This window comes from Aquarana catesbeiana, linkage group LG05 (assembly GCF_042186555.1).
Source record: "Aquarana catesbeiana isolate 2022-GZ linkage group LG05, ASM4218655v1, whole genome shotgun sequence".
Taxonomy (NCBI): Eukaryota; Metazoa; Chordata; class Amphibia; order Anura; family Ranidae; genus Aquarana; species Aquarana catesbeiana.
In genome coordinates, this window is record NC_133328.1 from 25,457,292 (window position 1) to 25,478,989 (window position 21,698).

The 21,698-nt window shown below is 45.4% G+C and overlaps 1 protein-coding gene across 2 annotated transcripts in view; it reads right to left on the bottom strand.

Moving 5' to 3' along the window:
* Positions 1-21,698, bottom strand: part of LOC141144134 (scinderin-like) — a 355,101-nt gene that overhangs the window by 293,439 nt on the left and 39,964 nt on the right. For both annotated transcript variants that reach the window (XM_073629533.1, XM_073629532.1), the window contains exon 3: positions 17,463-17,624. In XM_073629533.1, coding sequence (XP_073485634.1) covers positions 17,463-17,624 — 162 coding nt within the window. The remainder of the gene's footprint in view (positions 1-17,462; positions 17,625-21,698) is intronic.

Below are 21,698 nucleotides of genomic sequence, written 5' to 3' on the forward strand. Positions count from 1 at the left end.
AAGTCGCTTGTGTACATTGTCCCAAGCTCAGGTTTGCTCTCTTTCGTTAAACACAAATCTAATCTAACAATCTGCCTGTGAAATGTAGATCCATTTCCCAATCAGCACTGGATAGGTAAGTGAAAATTTCATCAACTCTTTTTCTGTTGAGATTTCAATGTAAGAATTCTCCTGTATAGAATTGTATGGTACTGTTTTCCCTCTCATTGTAAAGCGTTGCGCAAATTGTTGACACTATATAAATGCTGTATAATAATGATAAACATCCTTATGCTATTTCAGTAAAGTGGGGTACCCACTAGTAGCGGCTGGTGTTTTTTTTGGGGGGGGGGAGCAAACAACCAACCCCCCCCACCCCGCGGTGTTTGCCGGTCAGTCCAGCACTTACACCATCGTGGCGGGTGGCAGGCAACGTGGTGCAGTGGCTCCGTGTCCTCCATGGTGGCTTCTAGCTCCTCCCCTCCTCCTTCTAGGCGTCCAATAGGATCACCTGTCCTTTCAGCAAATCCAGTGACCGGTGACAAAACCCGCTTCCTGATTGGCTGGGAGGAGGATCAGTGTTACAACAGTTAAAATCTATTCGCTGTTGTAACACACCTGGGTGGGCTCGGAGCGCACACTCTGCGACCTGAGCCCACCCCATATTGAAGCCTATTAGAGCCTCTGGCTGTAAACGGTGCTTCAAAAAAAAAAAAAAAAGCTCCTTCGCATTGGAATCCATGCACTGGAGTCCTGAAAGGGGCCAGACGTGTGGATAGGCAGGGCCGGTGCTACCACTAGGCAAACTAGGCAGCCGCCTAGGGCACACTGCTGCCTAGGGCACCCGAACCTGGTGTTCCTGCTCTCTTCTCTCTGCAGCAAGCAACTAAGTCTCAGCATCAGCAGGCAGCCGCACATAGTGTCAGAGGCACAGCGGCGGCGGGGGACCGTGTCTGTGTCCCGACTCCCCAATGAATGGAAGCAAGCAAACATTCATTGATGGGCGCTGGTAGGCTGCATTGATCGGTGCTGGTGAGGCTGCATTTGATGGGCACTGGTGAGGCTGCATTGATGGGTGCTGGTAGGCTGCATTGATGGGCGTTGGCGAGGCTGCATTTGATGGGCACTGGTGAGGCTGCATTTGATGGGCGCTGGTGAGGCTGCATTTGATGGGCGCTGGTGAGGCCGCATTTGATGGGCACTGGTGAGGCTGCATTTGATGGGTGCTGGTGAGACTGCATTTGATGGGTGCTGGTGAGGCTGCATTTGATGGGCACTAGTGAGGCTGCATTTGATGGGCGTTGGTGAGGATGCATTGATGGGCGCTGGTGAGGCTGCATTGATGGGCGCTGGTGAGGCTGCATTTATGGGCGCTGGTGAGGCTGGATTTGATGGGCACTTCATTAAAAAGGTGGGGTATACATGGGCAGGGCAAAAGGGGTGGAGTCAGGAATGGAGCCAAGGGGTAGCAGCAAAATGAGGTTTCGCCTAGGGTGTCAAAAATCCTTGCACCAGCCCTATGCATAGGGGAGGCGGCGATGTACGGGGGGGGGGGGGGGGGGCATGCGCTCTTAATGAACGGGCCGCCCCTGGTACCCACTAGAATGAAAATCGGGCGAACGATCGTCCGATTTTCCTCATTGTTTCACAGCCAATCAGTACAGATGAAAGAAAATTTGTACGAAAATTCTCGTACGACAAAGGCTTTCTTTTTTTTTCGTTGCTTATTGTTTCAAATCATGCGCAGTCTTTGGTTTCTGATGTACGAAAACGGTACACATTAAATGAAAATCTTTCGTTCTGCTTCCGTACAAGAAAAATGATGGCTCTTTCCAGCAGGATAATGTACCATGTCACAAAGCTCCAATCATCTCACCACTGGACAATGAGGTCCCTGTACTCCAATGTCCTCCACACTCACCACATCTCATCCAATAGAGCACCTTTGGGATGTGGTGGAATGGGAGGTTGGCATTATGGATGGCCGACAAATCTGCAGCAACTGTGTGATGCTATCATGTCACTATGGAGCAAAATCTCTGAGGAACGTTTCCAAGACCTTGTTGAATCTATGCCATAAAGAATGCAGCAAAAGGTGGGTCCAACCCGGTACTAGCAAGGTGTACCTAGTAAAGTGTGCGGGAGAGTGTATACACTGTATATATTTAAATAACATAACTAGAGGCCGGTGTCTATGGACACACCTACAGTAATTACTGTGCTGCCTCTATTATTGGAAGAACGTGTCAGACCAGCCACAGAAAAGTCCTGTTTATTCTGGAGCCCCGACTTACCGAATCTTCCGGGTGCCACCCTAATAACTGCTTACCCAGAAGGCAAACAATATTTAACCAGCACTGTGTGTTTTGGCATCACCCCTTTGCTGTAGGTTGGGATGGCGGGTGACAGTGACATCAGAGAAATCCAATTGTTGCCGAGTTTGATCTCACCAGACTTCATAGATTGAATCCCAATCAGGAACTGCAGTCTGCTTGCATCATTTGTAATAAAAACATCTTTGCCATTCTGAAGCTTCCCTCCAACCACTTTGCATATTTTTTTCTATAGACTGTCATTCTGTACTTGCCAAATATGCTGCAGAAATCTCCCTCCACTGAGTCTGGCTGCAACCATTTTAACTGTGGGCAGCTGAAGCTGCTTCCTGTTCACTTCCTGGATTTACACAGACACACAGAGGTGCACCTCCAGCTCTGCAGCTCTCTTTGGCCCTCTTATGACTCATCCCCCCTCCATTCCTGATAAACTCTCACAACAGTGAAAGCGAGGCTGTGCATGGTGTGATAAGCCTAGGCTAATGATCAGACAAGATTACAGGAAGTGGGCTGTATAAGGTACAGTATTTACTGGCAAAGTTAAAGCAACAACAAGGGCAGAAGATTTAATAGATGGAAAGATGAAAAAATGACTGAAGTTACACTTTAACCACTTCAGCCCCAGAAGGATTTTTCCCCCCTTCCTGACCAGGCCCTTTTTTGCGATACGGCACTGCGTCGCTTCAACTGACAATTGCGCGGTCGTGCGACGTTGCACACAAACAAAATTGACGTCCTTTTTTTCTTACAAATAGAGCTTTCTTTTGGTGGTATTTGATCACTTCTGCGTTTTTTATTTTTTGCACTATAAACAAAAAAAGAGCAACAATTTTGAAAAAAAAAATACAATATTTTGTACTTTTTGCTATAATAAATATCCCCATTTTTTTTTTTTAAAAAAAGCAAATTTTTTTCCTCCGTTTAGGCCGATATGTATTCTTCTACATATTTTTGGTAATAAAAATCGCAATAAACGTATATATTGATTGGTTTGCGCAAAAATTATAGCATCTACAAAATAGGGGATAGATTTATAGCATTTTTATTTATTTATTTATTTTTTTACTAGTAATGGCGGCAATCTGCGATTTTCATCATGACTGCGACATTATGGCGGACACATCGGACACTTTTGACACATTTTTGGGACCATTGACAATTATACAGTGATCAGTGCTATAAAAAAGCACTGATTACTGTATAAATGTCACTGGAAGGGAAGGGGTTAAACACTAGGGGGGCGATCAAGGGGTTAACTGTGTTCCCTGACTGTGTGTTCTAACTGTAGGGGGAGGGGACTGACTAGAGGAGATGACAGATCGTGATTCCTAGCTATTAGGAACTCACGATCTGTCTCTCCTCACAGAACAGAACAGGGATTTGCTTGTTTACACACACAGGTCCCTGTTCTGCCTCTTGTGCCCGCGATCGCTCGTAGCCCGCGGTCATCGCGACCGTCGGCCACGAGCATCGACACCCCTGCGCGCGCGCCTGCTATCCCGCTTAAAGGAGCCGACGTATAGCTACAACGGCTCGCGGGATCGTGCCGACCTACCGCAGTATAATGACCGTGGCTGGTCGGCAAGCGGTTAAAGATAGACCCGTTTTTTTCAGCCACCTGCCAGAAAAACACTTTTGAAAATTCACAGCTGCCGTACTGCAGATGCCAAGCGAGGACCTGTTTTCAGAGACAACTTAGCCGGCAGTGAAATAATGCCTCCCCCTGATTGGATGAGGTCTTTACTGGTCTGCGTTTACTTTGTGGTTTTGGAAGAAGAAGAGTAAAGATGATCTGCAGCCTTCATATGTCAGCAGCACATCGCATACAGACAACGCCTACCCATCACAACACAGCGCGGATTGTTTGCTGCTCAGCAATGTTTACCTGCGAGCCTCATAGAGGCATTACCATGAACAGAGAATGATTGTCACAAAGAAAGCACCCACAGCAGGCCGATTAAAGGAAGATGATAGATGCGACTTAATTCATTTGTCAGAGAAGAATTCATCCTTTATTTTGATGGCGTTATTAGAGAAGAAACAAAAGCAACACTAATACTATAAGTCAATTGCACCTGAACCCCGTCTACCACCATGTCTGTGCACTCTCCCCTCCCCCTCACGCAATGCCATACCGCCCCCCCCCCATCCCCGGTGTTACCCTATGTCTACTGGAAGTGCACCCACCTATACACCCAACGCACCTGAACCTAACCCCACCCGCTGATATCCTAGTCCTAGCGCACCTCCCTCCCCTTTACACCCAACGCCCCTAAACCTAAACCTCCCCCCAGACAGTCACCCTAAAAGGGCACCCCTCTCCCCTTTACACCCAACGCCCCTAAACCAAAACCTCCCCCCAGACAGTCACCCTAAAAGGGCACCCCTTCTCCCCTTTACACCCAACTCCCCTAAACCAAAACCTTTCACCAGACTGTCACCCTAAAAAACACCCCCTCCCCTTTACATCCAATGCCCCTAAACCAAAACCTCCCCCCAGACTGTCACCCTAAAAGAGCACCCCCCTCCACTTTACACCCGACGCCCCTAAACCTAAACCTCCCTGCAGACTGTCACCCTAAAAGAGCACCCCACTCCCCTTTACACCCATGCCCCTAAACCTTCCCCCGAGACAGTCACCCTAAAAGGGCACCCCCCTCCCCTTTACACCCAATGCCCCTAAACCCAAACCTCCCCCCAGAATGTCAACCTGAAGAAGCACCCCCCTCCCCTTTACACCCAATGCCCCTAAACCTAAACAACCTACAGCACCCCTCCTCCTCTTTAATGCCTTTCTGTTAAGCATAGGTGTGCACAGCCTATTGCATTACCTCAAAGCTCAAACAACCATGCTGTGTCAGTAGAGCAATGGACATGTTAGTAGGGCAGAGGTTGGTGTCAGTAGGACAGTGGATGGTTTTGGTCAATAGAGCAATGGATGGTGTCAGTAGAGCAGAGGACGATGTCAGTAGAGCAGAGGACTGTGTCAGTAGGGCAAAGGACGGTGTCAGTAGAGCAGAGGACGATGTCAGTAGAGTAGAGGACGGTGTCAGTAGAGCAGAGGACGGTGTCAGTAGAGCAGAGGACGGTGTCAGTAGAGCAGAGGACTGTGTCAGTAGGGCAGAGGACGGTGTCAGTAGAGCAGAGGACGGTGTCATTAGAGCAGTGGACGGTGTCAGTAGAGCAGAGGACGGTGTCAGTAGGGCAGAGGACGGTGTCAGTAGAGCAGTGGACGGTGTCAGTAGGGCAGTGGATGGTGTCAGTAGGGCAGTGGACGGTGTCAGTAGAGCAGTGGACGGTGTCAGTAGGGCAGAGGACGGTGTCAGTAGAGCAGAGGACGGTGTCAGTAGGGCAGAGGAAGGTGTCAGTAGAGCAGAGGACGGTGTCAGTAGGGCAGTGGACGGTGTCAGTAGGGCAGAGGTTGGTGTCAGTAGAGCAGAGGACGGTGTCAGTAGAGCAGTGGACGGTGTCAGTAGAGCAGAGGACGATGTCAGTAGAGCAGTGGACGGTGTCAGTAGAGCAGTGGACGGTGTCAGTAGAGCAGTGGACGGTGTCAGTAGGGCAATAGAGCAGAGGACGGTGTCAGTAGAGCAGTGGACGATGTCAGTAGAGCAGTGGACGGTGTCAGTAGAGCAGTGGACGGTGTCAGTATAGCAGAGGACGGTGTCAGCAGAGCAGAGGATGGTGTCAGTAGGGCAAAGGACGGTGTCAGTAGGGCAAAGGACGGTGTCAGTAGAGCAGTGGACGGTGTCAGTAGAGCAGTGGACGGTGTCAGTAGAGAAGTGGACGGTGTCAGTAGAGCAGAGGACGGTGTCAGTAGAGCAGTGGACGGTGTCAGTAGAGTAGAGGACGGTGTCAGTAGGGCAGTGGACGGTGTCAGTAGAGAAGTGGACGGTGTCAGTAGAGAAGTGGACGGTGTCAGTAGAGCAGTGGACGGTGTCAGTAGAGCAGTGGACGGTGTCAGTAGGGCAGTGGACGGTGTCAGTAGAGCAGTGGACTGTGTCAGTAGAGTAGAGGACGGTGTCAGTAGAGCAGTGGACGGTGTCAGTAGAGCAGAGGACAGTGTCAGTAGGGCAGTGGATGGTGTCAGTAGAGAAGTGGACGGTGTCAGTAGAGCAGTGGACGGTGTCAGTAGAGCAGTGGACTGTGTCAGTAGAGTAGAGGACGGTGTCAGTAGAGCAGAGGACGGTGTCAGTAGGGCAGTGGATGGTGTCAGTAGGGCAGCGGACAGTGTCATTAGGGCAGTGGACGGTGTCAGTAGAGCAGAGGACGGTGTCAGTAGGGCAGTGGACGGTGTCAGTAGAGCGGAGGACGGTGCCAGTAGAGCAATGGACAGTGTCATTAGAGCAGTGGACGGTGTCAGTAGAGCAATGGACGGTGTTAGTAGAGTAGAGGACGGTGCCAATAGAGCAGTGGACTTTGTCATTAGGGCAGAGGACGGTGTCATTAGGGCAGAGGACGGTGTCAGTAGAGCAGTAGACAGTGTCAGTAGTTTTTATATTTTTATTATTTAGTTTTTTAATATTTTTTTAATATTTGTTTTATTTTTTTTTACAATATAATTTTTTAATTATTATTTCTCACTTTTGAGACAGAGAAAGGGACTGAGGACAGAGATTTCCCAGTCCATTTCTCTGCAGCCTCAGTTGCACAGGACAGTGAATGACTGGAAAGTTCTCTGTGTTGAGTGGCTTCCTGGTAATTCACAAACTGAAGCATAGAAAACGTAGCATAGCTTTCTATGGTTCAGTTAAGAATGGATTTTCTGACCGAAAATGTTCGATGGGAGCTTACTGACGGAAATTCCGACCATGTGTAGGCTCCTTCGGACATTTTTCATCAGAATTTCCGTCACACAAAATTTGAAACCTGGATCTCAAATTTTCCGACAACAAAATCCGTTGTCGTAAATTCCGATCGTGTGTACACAATTCCGACGCACAAAGTTCCACGCATGCTCGGAATCAAGCAAAACTTAATTTTTCTCGGCTCGTCGTACGTGTTGTACGTCACTGCGTTCTTGGCGTTTGGAATTTCCGACAAGATTGGTGTGACCGTGTGTATGCAAGACAAGTTTGAGCCAACATCTGTCGGAAAAAAATCCATGGATTTTGTTGTCGGAATGTCCGATAATGCAATAGGCTGCGCACACCTATGGGTGGAGCTCTGCTTTAAGTAGGCTACCTACCAACATGCAGGAGAAAACATAAAAACTAGAAGAGTAACTCAGTTTACAGTTTGTGATGTCCTGAAAACCTGCATCCTGCACAACCTGTACCTTTAGCAGGTAGTTGATAAATGCAGAGATAAAATGGAGATTTTTCTTTTACTTTTTAATGATAAAAGCATATTTGCCTTTTAGATTGTAAGCTCTAAGGAGCAGGGCCCTCTGATTCCTCCTGTATTGAATTGTATTGTAACTGTACTGTCTGCCCTCATGTTGTAAACCGCTGCGCAAACTGTTGGCGCTATATAAATCCTGTATAATAATAATAATAATAATAATAATAATTTACCTTTTTCATACATAAGTACCTGTATGTTTCTACAGTCTATAATATGGTTTCTACAAGATGAATACAGTAAGAGAGATATTATTACTATGTAATAACATGTCTGGCGGTAGACAAATGATTATGTACAGGGTGGTGTCATTATAACATCTTACTTAACACATTCATGTTGGATTACCGACATCCCATAATACTACGTGTTACATCTTGCAGAGATAACATCATTGAAGTCTTCTTGTCCTTATAGCAGGGGTAGGAAACCCCCGGCAAACAAAGCCTCTTTTGCCGGCATTCGACTCCCTCCCCATCAGCAGAGCAGCGCAGGGAAGTGTCGGTGAGACAATAATGTATTACAATCTCCGAATTCCCCACACCGCACTGAGGGGGAGGCACTGCGCCCCCACACATTGTACAAGATAGGAAACATTGTTTGGGTCTCTAACTTTGCTGTAGCTGCGATCGTCAGCTTTTGTGACGGGGAAGAGATTGGGTGCAGTTCTGGTAGGGGGCGGTCCCTGTTTCCAGGAGGAGGAGGACTGTGATTGGCCACTGCTAAAACCAATCACAGTCCTGCTAGCCCCGTCCACCATCTGGAGGAAGATGACTCGCTTGGCTGCCACTACCAATCTCAGAAAGAAGGGATTTAACTGTGTTGAGAAAACCCCAATCAGGTGACAGTTTGTGGAATTACTGCTGAGTCTCTGGGAACTTTGTTGAAATATTTCCTGAAGTTTTGCGTCACTTACTACTGAACCCCGGCACTCTGCGTCCCTTTAAGCCACAGCCAGTATTCAGCGCAATTAAAATCACACCCAACTTTTTCTCAGCTGCGGGGGCCCAACTTATGATCCTAGACACAGGCCCACTGCTTTCAGAAAATACCCCTAAACTGAGTTCATCATTGTGCATCCATTCCATATGCTGGTATGTGACATCCCATACATCCCATACATCCCATACATCACATACATCACATACATCCCATACATCACATACATCACATACATCCCATACATCCCATACATCACATACATCCCATACATTCCATACATCCCATACATCACATACATCCCATACATCCCATACATCCCATACATCCCATACATCACATACATCCCATACGTCACATACATCCCATACATCCCATACATCTCATATATCCCATACATCCCATACATCACATACATCCCATACATCTCATACATCTCATACATCACATACATCCCATACATCACATACATCCCATACATCCCATACATCCCATACATCCCATACATCCCATACATCACATACATCCCATACATCCCATACATCACATACATCACATACATCCCATACATCTCATACATCTCATACATCACATACATTCCATACATCCCATACATCACATACATCCCATACATCCCATACATCACATACATCCCATACATCCCATACATCCCATACATCACATACATCCCATACATCACATACATCACATACATCCCATACATCTCATACATCACATACATCCCATACATCACATACATCACATACATCCCATACATCCCATACATCACATACAAGCACGTGGGCTGGATGCGAGAGGTGAATCAGCAGGATGAGTGTGCCAGGACAGGTAGACGTGTCTCATCTCTGCTTCCTTTCACTGCTCTGCATAACACATATATCATAGATGAGAAGAGGTTACAGCGGTGGGGAAAATGAGCAGTAGGGGTTCAGAGGTGGAACAGAAGAGCGGGAGGGTACAGCGGTGGGTCAGATGCGCAGGGAGGTACAGTGGTGGAAGAGATGAGAAGGGGGGTTCAGCAGTGAGACAGAATAACAGGGGGGCTACAGTGATGGGCCAGATGAGAAGGGGGTTCATTGCTGGGGCAGAAAAGCAGGGGGTTAGAGCAGTGGGGCAGATGTGAAAGGAGGTGTATTGGTGGGGCAGATGAGCAGGGGGTTACAGTGGTGGGGCATGAGAGCAGGGAGAACAGTGGTGGGGCAGGAGAGCAGGGGGGTACAGAGGTGAGACAGATGTGCTGGATGTACATTGGTGGGGCAGATGAGCAGATGGGTTCACTGTTAGGACAGATGAGAAGGTGATTCAGTAGTGAGACAGAAGAGCATGGGGATACAGCGGTGGAGCAGATGTGCAGGAAGTACAGTGGTGGGAGGGATGAGAAGGGCATTCAGCGGTGGGACAGAAAAGCAGGTGATGGGGCAGATGAGCAGGGGGGGTTCAGTGCTGGGCCAGATGAGAAGGGAGTTACAGTGGTGGGAAAGATTACCGGGGGGGGGGGGGGGGGCAGTGGTTGGGACAGAGGACAAAGGAGTTACATTGGTGGGACAGATGAGCAGGGGGTACAGAGGTGGGGCAGATGTGCAGAGGGGTGCAGAGAAGAAAGGAGGTACGTCGGTGGAACACATGAGCAGGGGGTTACAGTGGTGGGGCAGAAGAGCAGGGAGAACAGAGGTGGGACAGATGTGCAGGAGGTACAGTGGTGGGGCAGATGAGAAAGGGTCAGTGGTGGGGCAGATGAGAAAGGGTCAGTGGTGGGGCAGATGAGCAGATAAGTTCAGTGTTAGTACAGATGAGAAGATGGTTCAGTGGTGGAGCAGATGTGCATGGCAGTACAGTGGTGGGGCAGATGAGACAGGGGGAACATTGATGGGGCAGATGAGCAGGGGGTTACAGTGGTGGGATAGAAGAGCAGGGTACCCATGCGGGCTCGCTCCCGAGCAACCCTGTCTGTGTCTATTGTCTATCCCTGTTTCTTGTCACATCACTTGATTGACAGCAGCAAGAACCAATGGCTCCCGCTGCTATCAATCTGCCCAATGAGGAGGGAGACAGCGGCGAGAGCCACTACTCTTGTGCACATCGCTGGATCGAGATTGGGCTCAGGTAAGAACAAGGGGGGGCTTAGGGGATGCATTAGGTAAAAAAAACACTTGAGCCTTTGTACAACAGTATAAGCAATGAAAAAAAAATTATTTTAAAGTGCAAACAAACTTTCTCCACCTGAGACATCTATGAAAATCTTAGAGACGTGACAATCAATCCAAAACAAGACCGGGTCAGCTGAATCGGGAGACCGCAAACATCCACAGATCAACCCCGCAATAAGAAATGTTAGAGCCCAATTTAAATTTAAAGCCATTGAATACATTCCAGGTGCATCATAAGGTGTGTAAAGTCTTACAGTCCATTTTATTTAGAGATAAAGCGTGAATAGAAAAGCCTGTTTCCTGTCAGCATGCTGCAGACTAGAACCCTTGCTCTCTGTGTGTAAGCAGTGGTCTCTCTGCAGAGGCCTGAAACACCCCACTGCTGAGTCAGAGCTAGAGATCTCCAATCAGCAGGGCTCATGCCCCCTGCTGATTGGAGAGATCTAGCTCTGACTCAGCAGGGGGGCGTGTCAAATCTCTGTAGAGGGACCACTGCTTCCATTCATAGAACAAGGGTCCCAGGTCTGCATACCTGCTGTGCACTTTAGGAGGGGCTCCCCCCATCCTGCTGAATTTCCTATAAAAGCAGAATGGAACCTTCCTATCCTTTTCAGCCAAGGAAGCTTCCATCTAATGTTAGCCTGACACTATACGAAAAATCGCACAAACTCGTTTTCGAATAACGAACACTCAGCCCTGAGCGCAAGCGATGGTGCACTCAGCCCTGAGCGCAAGCGATGGTGCCATCATGTAATCGCTGAATCTCGAATGATAATTTGTTCAATGGACATAAATGAATCCGTTTCTGCGTTTGTTTTGTCACATATGCGCAGTGCAAACAGTTACATTTTTAACAGGCGAGAAACACAATAAACTTTCAATTTGTCATTCGTTTAGCAGAATTTTTTCAACCTGTTCCTTCAGTTTTTTGGCTCTGAAAAGTCGAAACCAAATTTTTATTTGTAAAAAAAAAAAAAAAAAACAGGGGCCATTAACTAGAGGAAAAACAAACGAATGGTCCAGATTTTTGAACAATTTTGCGTCTAGTGTATGGGGACCATTCGTTTCGGTATGATCTACAACTGCCAGGGTGCTGCACATGTGATCAGTTATTATGACACCAGCCATTGGATGGTTTGACAGTTTGGTTGACAGCACAACCAATGTGACCGTTACATTCCTGGCATTCCGTTTTTTTTTTTTCCAAACCGTTAAATCGATGGGTTTAGTTCCGCTTTAATTTCATATAATGAAGAATGTAACAGGAAGATCTTGGATACACAACGGTGGATGGTGACACCTAATACTCCCAGGTGGCCGTGAATAAAACATCATAAACATGCCCAGAACCTCCCTGTGTCTTCATCACCCCCCCACCCCCATGCTGCCGGCTTCCACCCTCTCCTCTCCTGCCAGCTGCTGCAGGGGATCTTTCAGGTTGGGGGATTTCTGAATTAATGCAGAATGAGCGATCGGTACCTGTGTCTGTTTCTCTGTCTCAAAAGTGAGACATCAAGGGTCTGTTTAGACTAGGGTTGCCACCTTTTCTTCAAGCCAAACCCGAATATAGTGGCCTGGGACACCTTTGGGTGCTCCAAGGAGAGTAGTAATGCGGTGCACATAGCGTGCCCCAGGGAGCAGTGGGTGTGGCCAAATTGCTCTCACTGATATCACCCCCCCCCCCCCCCCCAGACAACCACCTGCAGGTCCTGGATGGCAGGTCCTGGATGTGTGTGACTATCTTGGTTACTTGGGGAGCCACAGCCCAGTCTCAATAATGTGTCCGGGTTTCAGTCCGCCTTAAACCCGGACACATGATTCAAAACCTGGACTGTCCAGGTGAATTCTGAACAGGTGGCAACCCTACTTTAGACCCCTGATTTTTCTCCACAGCTCCCCAATGTGCCTCCTAAAAATTATAGAAAAAAATAAGAAGAAATAATATTGTAAAAAGTTATTTTAAAAAATGTAATTCTTAAAAATTATAATATAATAAAAAAAAAACTATTGACTCTGTCCACTGCCCTACTGACATATAGATATAGATATATATACTATAACACCAAAAGTATTGTGACACCTGCATTTACATGAACTGTAATGGCATCCCAGTCTTACTCCATAGGGTTCAATATTGAGTTGGCCCACCCTTTGCAGCTATAACAGCTTCAGCTCCTCTGGAAAGGCTGTCTGCAAGGTTTAGGAGTGTGTCTATGGGAATGTTTGACCATTCTTCCAGAAGCGCATTTGTGAGGTCAGGCACTGATGTGGATCAGAAGGCCTGGCTCGCAGTCTCCACTCTAATTCATCCCAAAGGTGTTCTATCGGGTTGAGGTCAGGACTCTGTGCAGGCCAGGCAAGTTCCTCCACTGTAAACTCGCTCATCCATGTCTTTATGGACCTTGCTTTATGCACTGATGGAGGGGGGATTATGATGTGGGGTTGTTTTTCAGGGGTCGGGCTTGGCCCCTTAGTTCAAGTGAAGGGTGAAGTCGTCAGCATACCAAGATATTTTGGACAATTTCATGCTCCTAACTTTGTGTGAACAGTTTTGGATGGCCCCTTCCTGTTCCAACATGACTGCGCACCATAGACACCCTCCTAAACCTTGTGGACGGCCTTCCCAGAAGAGTTGAAGCTGTTATAGCTGCAAAGGGTGGGCCAACTCAATATTGAACCCTACGGACTAAGACTGGGATGTCATTAAAGTTTATGTGCCTGTAAAGGCAGGTGTCCCAATACCTGTATAGTGTATATACAAACACACATGTGTGTATGAGCTTTTGGGTGCACACATTAATCCAATAGGCTGCGCACACCTATGCATAGGATTTTACTCTGAGCCTCTTTAATAGCTTAAAGCCCATACAGACAGAAAATCAGGTAATGTGATGTCCAATCATGTTGATAAAGGGATTATGAAATGTTTTGGGATCTCATCAGTATATACTGTACGTTTAACCACCACTGAAAAAAAAAACAAAAAAAAAACGTGGATACTCTAGACTCTCCACACCTGGAACCCAAACAGTGGAAGACTACACCAATTCCATTCTATTGTTTCACAGTTTACATAGAGGCTCATACTGCACTATTGATTTCTACTCATTGTGTACTGTGTTTAATTCCTATTCAAATATTATATTGCAATCACATTCAAGTAGAATGTCAGGGCTATCCAAGGTCAAGCTTGTTGATACTGACCCGAAGAGGCTAAAAAAGCACAATATAATATAATATACTCAGAATATAATCTACTAAAATAAGGTCTCGTTTACACAGTATTTGGTCTAGAAATGCCCCCAGCACTTTCAGGACATTTGACCACATTCTGGTCGACCTTTTAATGTTCTACTGAAAGATATACAGTATATTAATTTAAACAATAATTGTGCAATAGTTCCCTATGTGGTGTTTGAATCCTAACATTTCTAACAGGGTTCCATGGAACACTAGGGTTCCTCCAGAAGTTGCAAGGGGTTGTGGTTGACTAACCTCTCATATGATGGTTCCTTCATGATACCAAAGATCTTTTTAGCTGTCTATGGGGGTGACATTCTGATTGCCATGTAAGGGGGGGGGGGCATTCTACCCACTGACCACCAATGTAAGATATGTTTTCCTACTAACCCCCGATTAAGTGTTTTTAATATGGGTTCCCTAAACCTGAAAATCAGCCTCACCGTGAGGTGAGGCTGATTGACCTACTGGTTCTTGGTGCCTGCATGATACCAATGATATTTTTAGCAGTCTGTAAGGGTGGCATTCTAACCATCACTGTAAGGGAGGCATTATTTCTTGTGACAGCCAATGTAAAGGGGACCATCTTTCCACTGGTCTCCATTGTAAGAGACATTCTTCCCACTGATCACCAATGTAAGGAACATTCTTCTCACTGATCACCAATGTAAGAGACATTCTTCCCACTAATCACCAATGTAAGGAACATTCTTCCCACTGATCACCAATGTAAGGAGCATTCTTCCCACTGATCACCAATGTAAGGAACATTCTTCTCACTGATCACCAATGTAAGGAACATTCTTCCCACTGATCACCAATGTAAGGAACATTCTTCTCACTGATCACCAATGTAAGAGGCATTCTTCTCACTGACCACCAATGTAAGAGGCATTCTTCCCACTGATCACCAATGTAAGGAACATTCTTCTCACTGATCACCAATGTAAGGAACATCCTTCTCACTAATCACCAATGTAAGGAACATTCTTCTCACTGATCACCAATGTAAGGAGCATTCTTCTCACTGATCACCAATGTAAGGAGCATTCTTCTCACTGATCACCAATGTAAGGAGCATTCTTCTCACTGATCACCAATGTAAGAGGCATTCTTCTCACTGACCACCGATTTAAGGGGGGCCTTCTTCCCACTGATCAACAATGTAAGGGGAATTCTTCCGACTGATCAACAATGTAAGGGGCATTCTTCCGACTGACCAGTGGCGGCCCATCCATAGAAGGCACACTGGCACTGCCTCCCCTATCCATTTGTCTGGCCCACTGATCTACATATCAGGGCACCGCACTTTGGATTCCAATGCGGGGTGGGTGTTTTTTTGAAGCACCTGATTAGAGTGTCACTCAGTTGTGTGATGATAGCAAATGAATTTTTGCTATTTTCACACTAAAGTTCCTCCCCGCCAATCAGGAGGCAGGTCGTGATTGGCCAAACATCAGGCGATCACATTGGATGCCTAGCGCTTTGGTGGAAGAGGAGACACACGGCAGAGGAAGCTTGAGGAGTGGGCACCGAAGCCGCCTCTGCCTGCACTCCAGTAGAGGAGGAGAGGACACCACAGCCCGCCAATGACACCAATGATTATTTCAATTGTTCCCCTGGGGGCTGGTCTAAAGTATACAGTATCTTACAAAAGTGAGTACACCCCTCACATTTTTGTAAATATTCTATTATATCTTTTCATGTGACAACACTGAAGAAATGACACTTTGTTACAATGTAAAGTAGTGAGTGTACAGCTTGTATAACTGTGTAAATTTGCTGTCCCCTCAAAATAACTCAACACACAGCCAATAATGTCTAAACCGCTGGTAACAAAAGTGAGTACACCCCTTATGCCCTGTACACACGAGCGGACTTTTCGACCGGACTGGTTCGACGGACCAAATCCGGCGGACAATCCGACCATTTGTGGGCTTCATCGGACCTTCAGCGGACTGTTTCTATCGAAAATCTGACGGACTTTAGATTTGGAACATGTTTCAAATCTTTTTGTCGGAACTCCGCCGGACCCAGTCCCTATCGAGAAATCCGCTCGTCTGTATGCTAGTCCGACGGACAAAAAACGACACTAGGGCAACCATTGGCTACTGGCTATGAACTTCCTTATTTTAGTCCAGTCGTACGTCAATCACATATGAATCCGTCGGACTTTGGTGTGATCGTGTGTAGGCAAGTCCGTTCGAAAGTCCGTCGGAAAGACTGTCGGACCTTTGTTGCCGAAAAGTCCGCCCGTGTGTACAGGGCATAGTGAAAATGTCCAAATTGGGCCCAATTAGCTATTTTCCCTCCCTGGTGTCATGTGACTTATGAGTATTACAAGGTCTCAGGTGTAAACCTAACAGTAAAGCCTCTCGCTAGCTGAAGCCCTAAAGCATATCTCAACTCAGGAACAAAAAAGTAATATATTCAACCTTAGATTTGGTAGCTGCATTCATTTTCTTGTATATCACTTGGTGACCCAGCCAGTAACACACTGCCTACCCTAGTGTGACTATATATATATATATATATATATATATATATATATATATATATATATATATATATATTTGCCTGGAATTTTGGCATTGAGTGAAAGAAAACCAATGTAGTGTAGTGCCTACCCCAATTTTCTGGGAGCTTGGTGGTAACTACCAGAGGTGGGGAGGGCTGACATACTTCCTCAGGGTTCAGGTTACTAGGCATGGTGGGTGATGAACAAGAAAGAAAGTTGGGCACCAGTCACTTTCATGTTTGAACAAAGAGAAGTTTATTTCTCATAAAAAATGAGGGAGAGAGAGAGGATAGGGCATAGGACACCCTTAGTCAAAAATAGTAACGATCAGCAAACAGGCAGATTGACAGACTCCTTAGACAAAAATGGTGAAATAAGGTAGACAGCAGTACAGGAAAAAAGCCTTTAAACTGAACCAGCACATCTGTACTTTGTAGAATAGGCTGTCTCTTATGGTAACTGAGCTTTTCTCACTGCATCATACTGAATTCTTTTGAATGAGTTCTCTCTTGAAGAACCGGTCCGTGAAGAGTCATCTCTAGTACTTCTCTATAACTCCATCCCTCTCAGAATTGTTTCGGGATCTTTGGCAGGCTTTTCTCAGCAGAATCTTGAACACCCGGATAGGCCTAGCAGCCAGGCGCTGTTTCACACACATCCACCCATAGCAACTAATCTGATTAGCTGAGAAAGGTATGTTTATTCATAACCTGAACTCACTGTAGCCCACCACACTAATGTCAAAGGCAACAGCACCACCTACTGACAAAAGGGAGAAACCACAGCTAAACAGGACTGGGAGGGAAACTAAATACTACAAATTAGCCAGGCTGGCTACCACCCAGAATAACTAAATTTACCCGTAGCCCTACTTTTAGAACAAGGGTGCCACATTAGTAATAGTTAACCCCACATGGAATAGCAGTCATTATCTTGACTTACAGATCCGAGATCGATGATGAAACAGTCGCCACTGTTGAAGCTGGACCAGTCGAGGGGAACCTCCGTAGCCCGGACCACCCTCCGGCCTTTGATGTGTAGAAGTCTTTTTGCAGAGAGATCGTTAGTGACCACATGCTGGAAACCAGACGCCACACCACCAGCCTGAGAAATAAAGGACATATGTTAGGTTTCTAAGTATCTCATATACAGTATAGTACAGTGATGGCAAACCTTGGCACCCAAGATCCCAAAATGTTTTGAAACTACATTTCCCATGATGCTCATGCACTCTGCCGTGTAGTTGAGCATCCCTGGTATAGTATATGATTTAAGGTTAAGTAAATGGTTTATATCTTGTCTTGTTTCATACTACTGAACTGATATAATTCTTTTTGCAACGTTAGTAATAAAAATACATTGAAAGTAAAGTGACCCTGTCATATCCAAAAAATAAACATTAAACAAAGCCCAGCCTGCAAAAGCACACAGTTAATACTTGCCCACCATGTGGGTCACTGCTCTTTGCTCTGTTGAGTTACTGCTGTCTGAAAGATCTCCTGACAGAAAAAAAACTGAAAAGTTGGGGAGAAAACCATTTCCTGTTATAAAATTGTGCAAATAATACATTTTTCTTCTTCAATGATGTGTGCTGATTAGGCTGCACTGATAGGTTGCACTGATGGACGCTGATTAGGCTGCACTGATGGGCATGCCACAGTGTACTCATATGACATTTTTATAATTTTTTGAGACAGAAACAGATTTCTTTTGGTGGTATTTGATCACCATTGTTTTGGGGGTTTTTTTTGCTAAACAAACAGAAAAAAACTGAAAAGTCGGGGAAAAAAACATTTCCTGTTATAAAACTGTGCTAATAATTATGTGTGTGCTGATGAGGCTGCACTGATGGGCACTGATAGGCTGCACTGATGGACACTGATGAGGCTGTACTGATGGGCACTGATTAGGCTGCACTGATGAGGCTGCACTGATGTGAACTAATGGGCACTGATGAGGCTGCACTGATGTAGCGGCACTGATGGGCACTGACGAGGAGGCACTTATGAGGCGGCACTGATAGGCAGCACTGATAAGCTGCACTGATGGGGCTGCACTGATAATCAGTACTGACAGGCTTGTTGGTTATTGGCTCTCCTTTCCTCACACAGAGACAGCGCGTGAGGAAAGGACTGCTGATAACCGACAAGTTTGTTTGTATGTGACCAGCTGTGATTGGACACAGCTGATCACATGGTAAAGGGCTGCTGTGATTCACCCTTTACCGTGATCTGTGGTCAGCTGTGTCCAAAGGACACAGCGGTCACAGAATGCGCCTGATGCACGCCCCCAAGGGGCACACAGGAGGCAGCGTTCTGGGGAAACATCCATGGACGCCCTTCCAGAACTGGAAGCCAGGGCTATAGCGGTCCTTTGGCTAAAGCAAGTTAAAGTGGTAGTAAACCTCTGAAATTAAAAATAAAGTGTATCCTTCTATAGTGTATGATTTTCTCTATCCAAAGCACCCAGTGTCATTTCCGTTTTCTGCTTTCTTTTTCCTTTAATATCTGCATGAGTCACTTCTGACTATACATGCCGACACACAGCAGGTGACTAACAGCCTCAGCTGTGCATGTTTCCCACTGAGAATGTGTGTCTTTTCCCTCCACTCAGGTCTCAGATTACACTCAGCTCCCTGTTGTATGCGGTGCAGTGTGCGATATCAGATCTCTGCCCCTGCTTTCTGGAGCTGATAATTTGCCTTTGATCTTTGTCATTTAAAATGGCTGTAGAGAAGAGAGGGCTGCAGATAAACAGATACAACTTATGTAGGAGGATTTGTTTAATCTCTTTGTATTACCTGAGGATAGTCCCTTCACTGGATATATGTGAGGGTTTACAACCACTTTACAGGTAATACAAATCCTGAATATGCACTCATTATAAGATGTTATCACTCTGTGAGGAACAAAATTGTTTAGGTAGATGTTCTAAACATATCTAACCATAAATTACAATTGGTTCCTCTTTAGCAAAGCTTTCTTTTTTTAGTTCCCTTTTCCCAGCACTTACTTCGTTATTACAAGAAAAAAGAAATACAGATAACAGATGGAATGAAGACAAATGTGGTGTTATGATTGGTTTTCCAAATTCGTCAAAGTATTAAAATACAAAATATATATGTAGCGCTGGTAGATTTTCAATCTACTGCTTATAGGTAAATTTAGTGGGTTATCTGTTCATACATAGTCAGATTTGTCTCTGTTCCAGTTTGGCTGAGTTGCATGTAGTTTTACACTGTGCCTGTGGGTGTCGTTGTCGCCATGGGTCGGTGTTGGAAAGGCAACACGTTAAAGCGCACGAGTGCTCTTCTGTCCCGGAGATAACTCGGTGGAGGTGGTCCCCCGAGTTGCATTCTGGGAGAGGGTATTTATGGGACAGACGCCATGTTTTAGGGTTCTTTTCGTTCCACCTGCTGGCCCTCCTGGCCGACAGGTATGTGCTAGGAGTACTACCTCGTGGTCCTCCGACCGGGAGGACCACTTTGCTGCAGCGTGTGGGTGGGCCCAGAAGCCTGTCTGGGGCCTACCACAGCGGCAGAGAAATGGTCTTGGGCTGTCTATCCTATGGGAAGAAGCTAGACAACTGAGAAGATCCCAGGGGAGGACCCGTCATGGAAGGACCATGCAGAGTGCTGGTCTGGAGAGGGGCCTGGTGACTCAGTTGGAGGACGTATCCTAAAGTAATCTTACCGCATAGTACTGCCGGGTCGGCTTAAAGGCTCTAGTGCTGTGTTTGCTATCCATCGTAAACCATTACATCCTGTGGCAGAGGATCGTACGGGTTTCTGTTCCATTCAAGTCTGTGGTAGACACTTTTGTTCGTGCTGTGTACTGGCTGCTAGGTTAGTGAGAGAAACCTATCCGGGCGGGCAAAGATTCAACTCTAAAAGGAGAGTACATTCACCTACAAGATTCCAATTCCTAATACTATACTAAGAAAAGGTATTTGAACTTCCCTGCAACTCTTCTTCTACCTCTTTCCTGCTACTTCCTTCAGTTACTCTTTATTAAAGCATTGGAAAAGATACTCAAGTGTCCGGTGCCTACACTGTCTTACATTAAGCTCAACGGGACCCTAGACCCGGTTCTGGTGAAATTGGGGTAACAAAGGTGACAGTAACAAGCCCGCTTTAAACCAGCAGCTCCACCGTGAGTTATTGCTACATATATATATATATATATATATATATATATATATATTTAAAATGTAGAGAAATTAAAATGCGTTCTAAAAAAGATTTCTATGAGTAAATAGGCAACAGTTAGATACCACAAGGCACTGTATACGTTTCCTGTAGAGATATGTAAATGTAAAGATAGGGTAACGGAAGCACGACCACAGTGCAAGATTCCCTTTTTTGGGCTTTTTCACATGTGTAAAATTCTGAATCCGATCACTTTCTTTTTAAAAATCCGCAAAAAAACAATACAATACACAAAAAATGCAAAAAAAAAAGTTTTCTTACATATAATCTGTAAGCTCTAATGAGCAGGGCCCTTTGATTCCTCCTGTACCAAATTGTAATGTACCTGTAATGTCTGCCTCCATTTTGTTAAGCGCTGTGCAAACTGTTGGCGCTATATAAATCCTGTATAATAATAATATAATGTGTGATCATGATAATGTATGCTACAAGGAAAAAAAAATACACTAAACATTTGTAACAAAAATGTTTAGGAGTTTTTTTTTTTCTCCTTGCGTTTTCTCTATTTTGGTTTGAATTTTGTTGTTTTTTAAAGTTTTTTTTTGTACACAAACAGGAAAAAAACATTGTGCAGGTAGCAACTGGAAAAGTGCAAAGAGGTTAAAATATTTTTTCATATCATGTGTGATCATGTATGCTAAAAAGAGGAAAAAAATACCCTAAAAATGTGTAACAAAAATGATGTCCAAGGGGGTTATTTTCCTTGTCTTTCACTTCTTTGTTGTATTTTGTTGTTTATGTTTTTTTTATTTATTTATTTTTTTATTTGCACAAACGGGAAAAAACAGTGTGCAGGTAGCAACTTGAAAAATCTAAAGAGACATTATATATTTTTTTTGTACTTTATTTTTTGCCATCTTTTATTATTATTATCTTTCAAAATATCAGGTAAAATGCAATCTGCTGTAAATGTCTCACCGAGACAGACATCAATTAACTCCTGCCGCAAGCACCATAAAGTGAAAACACAC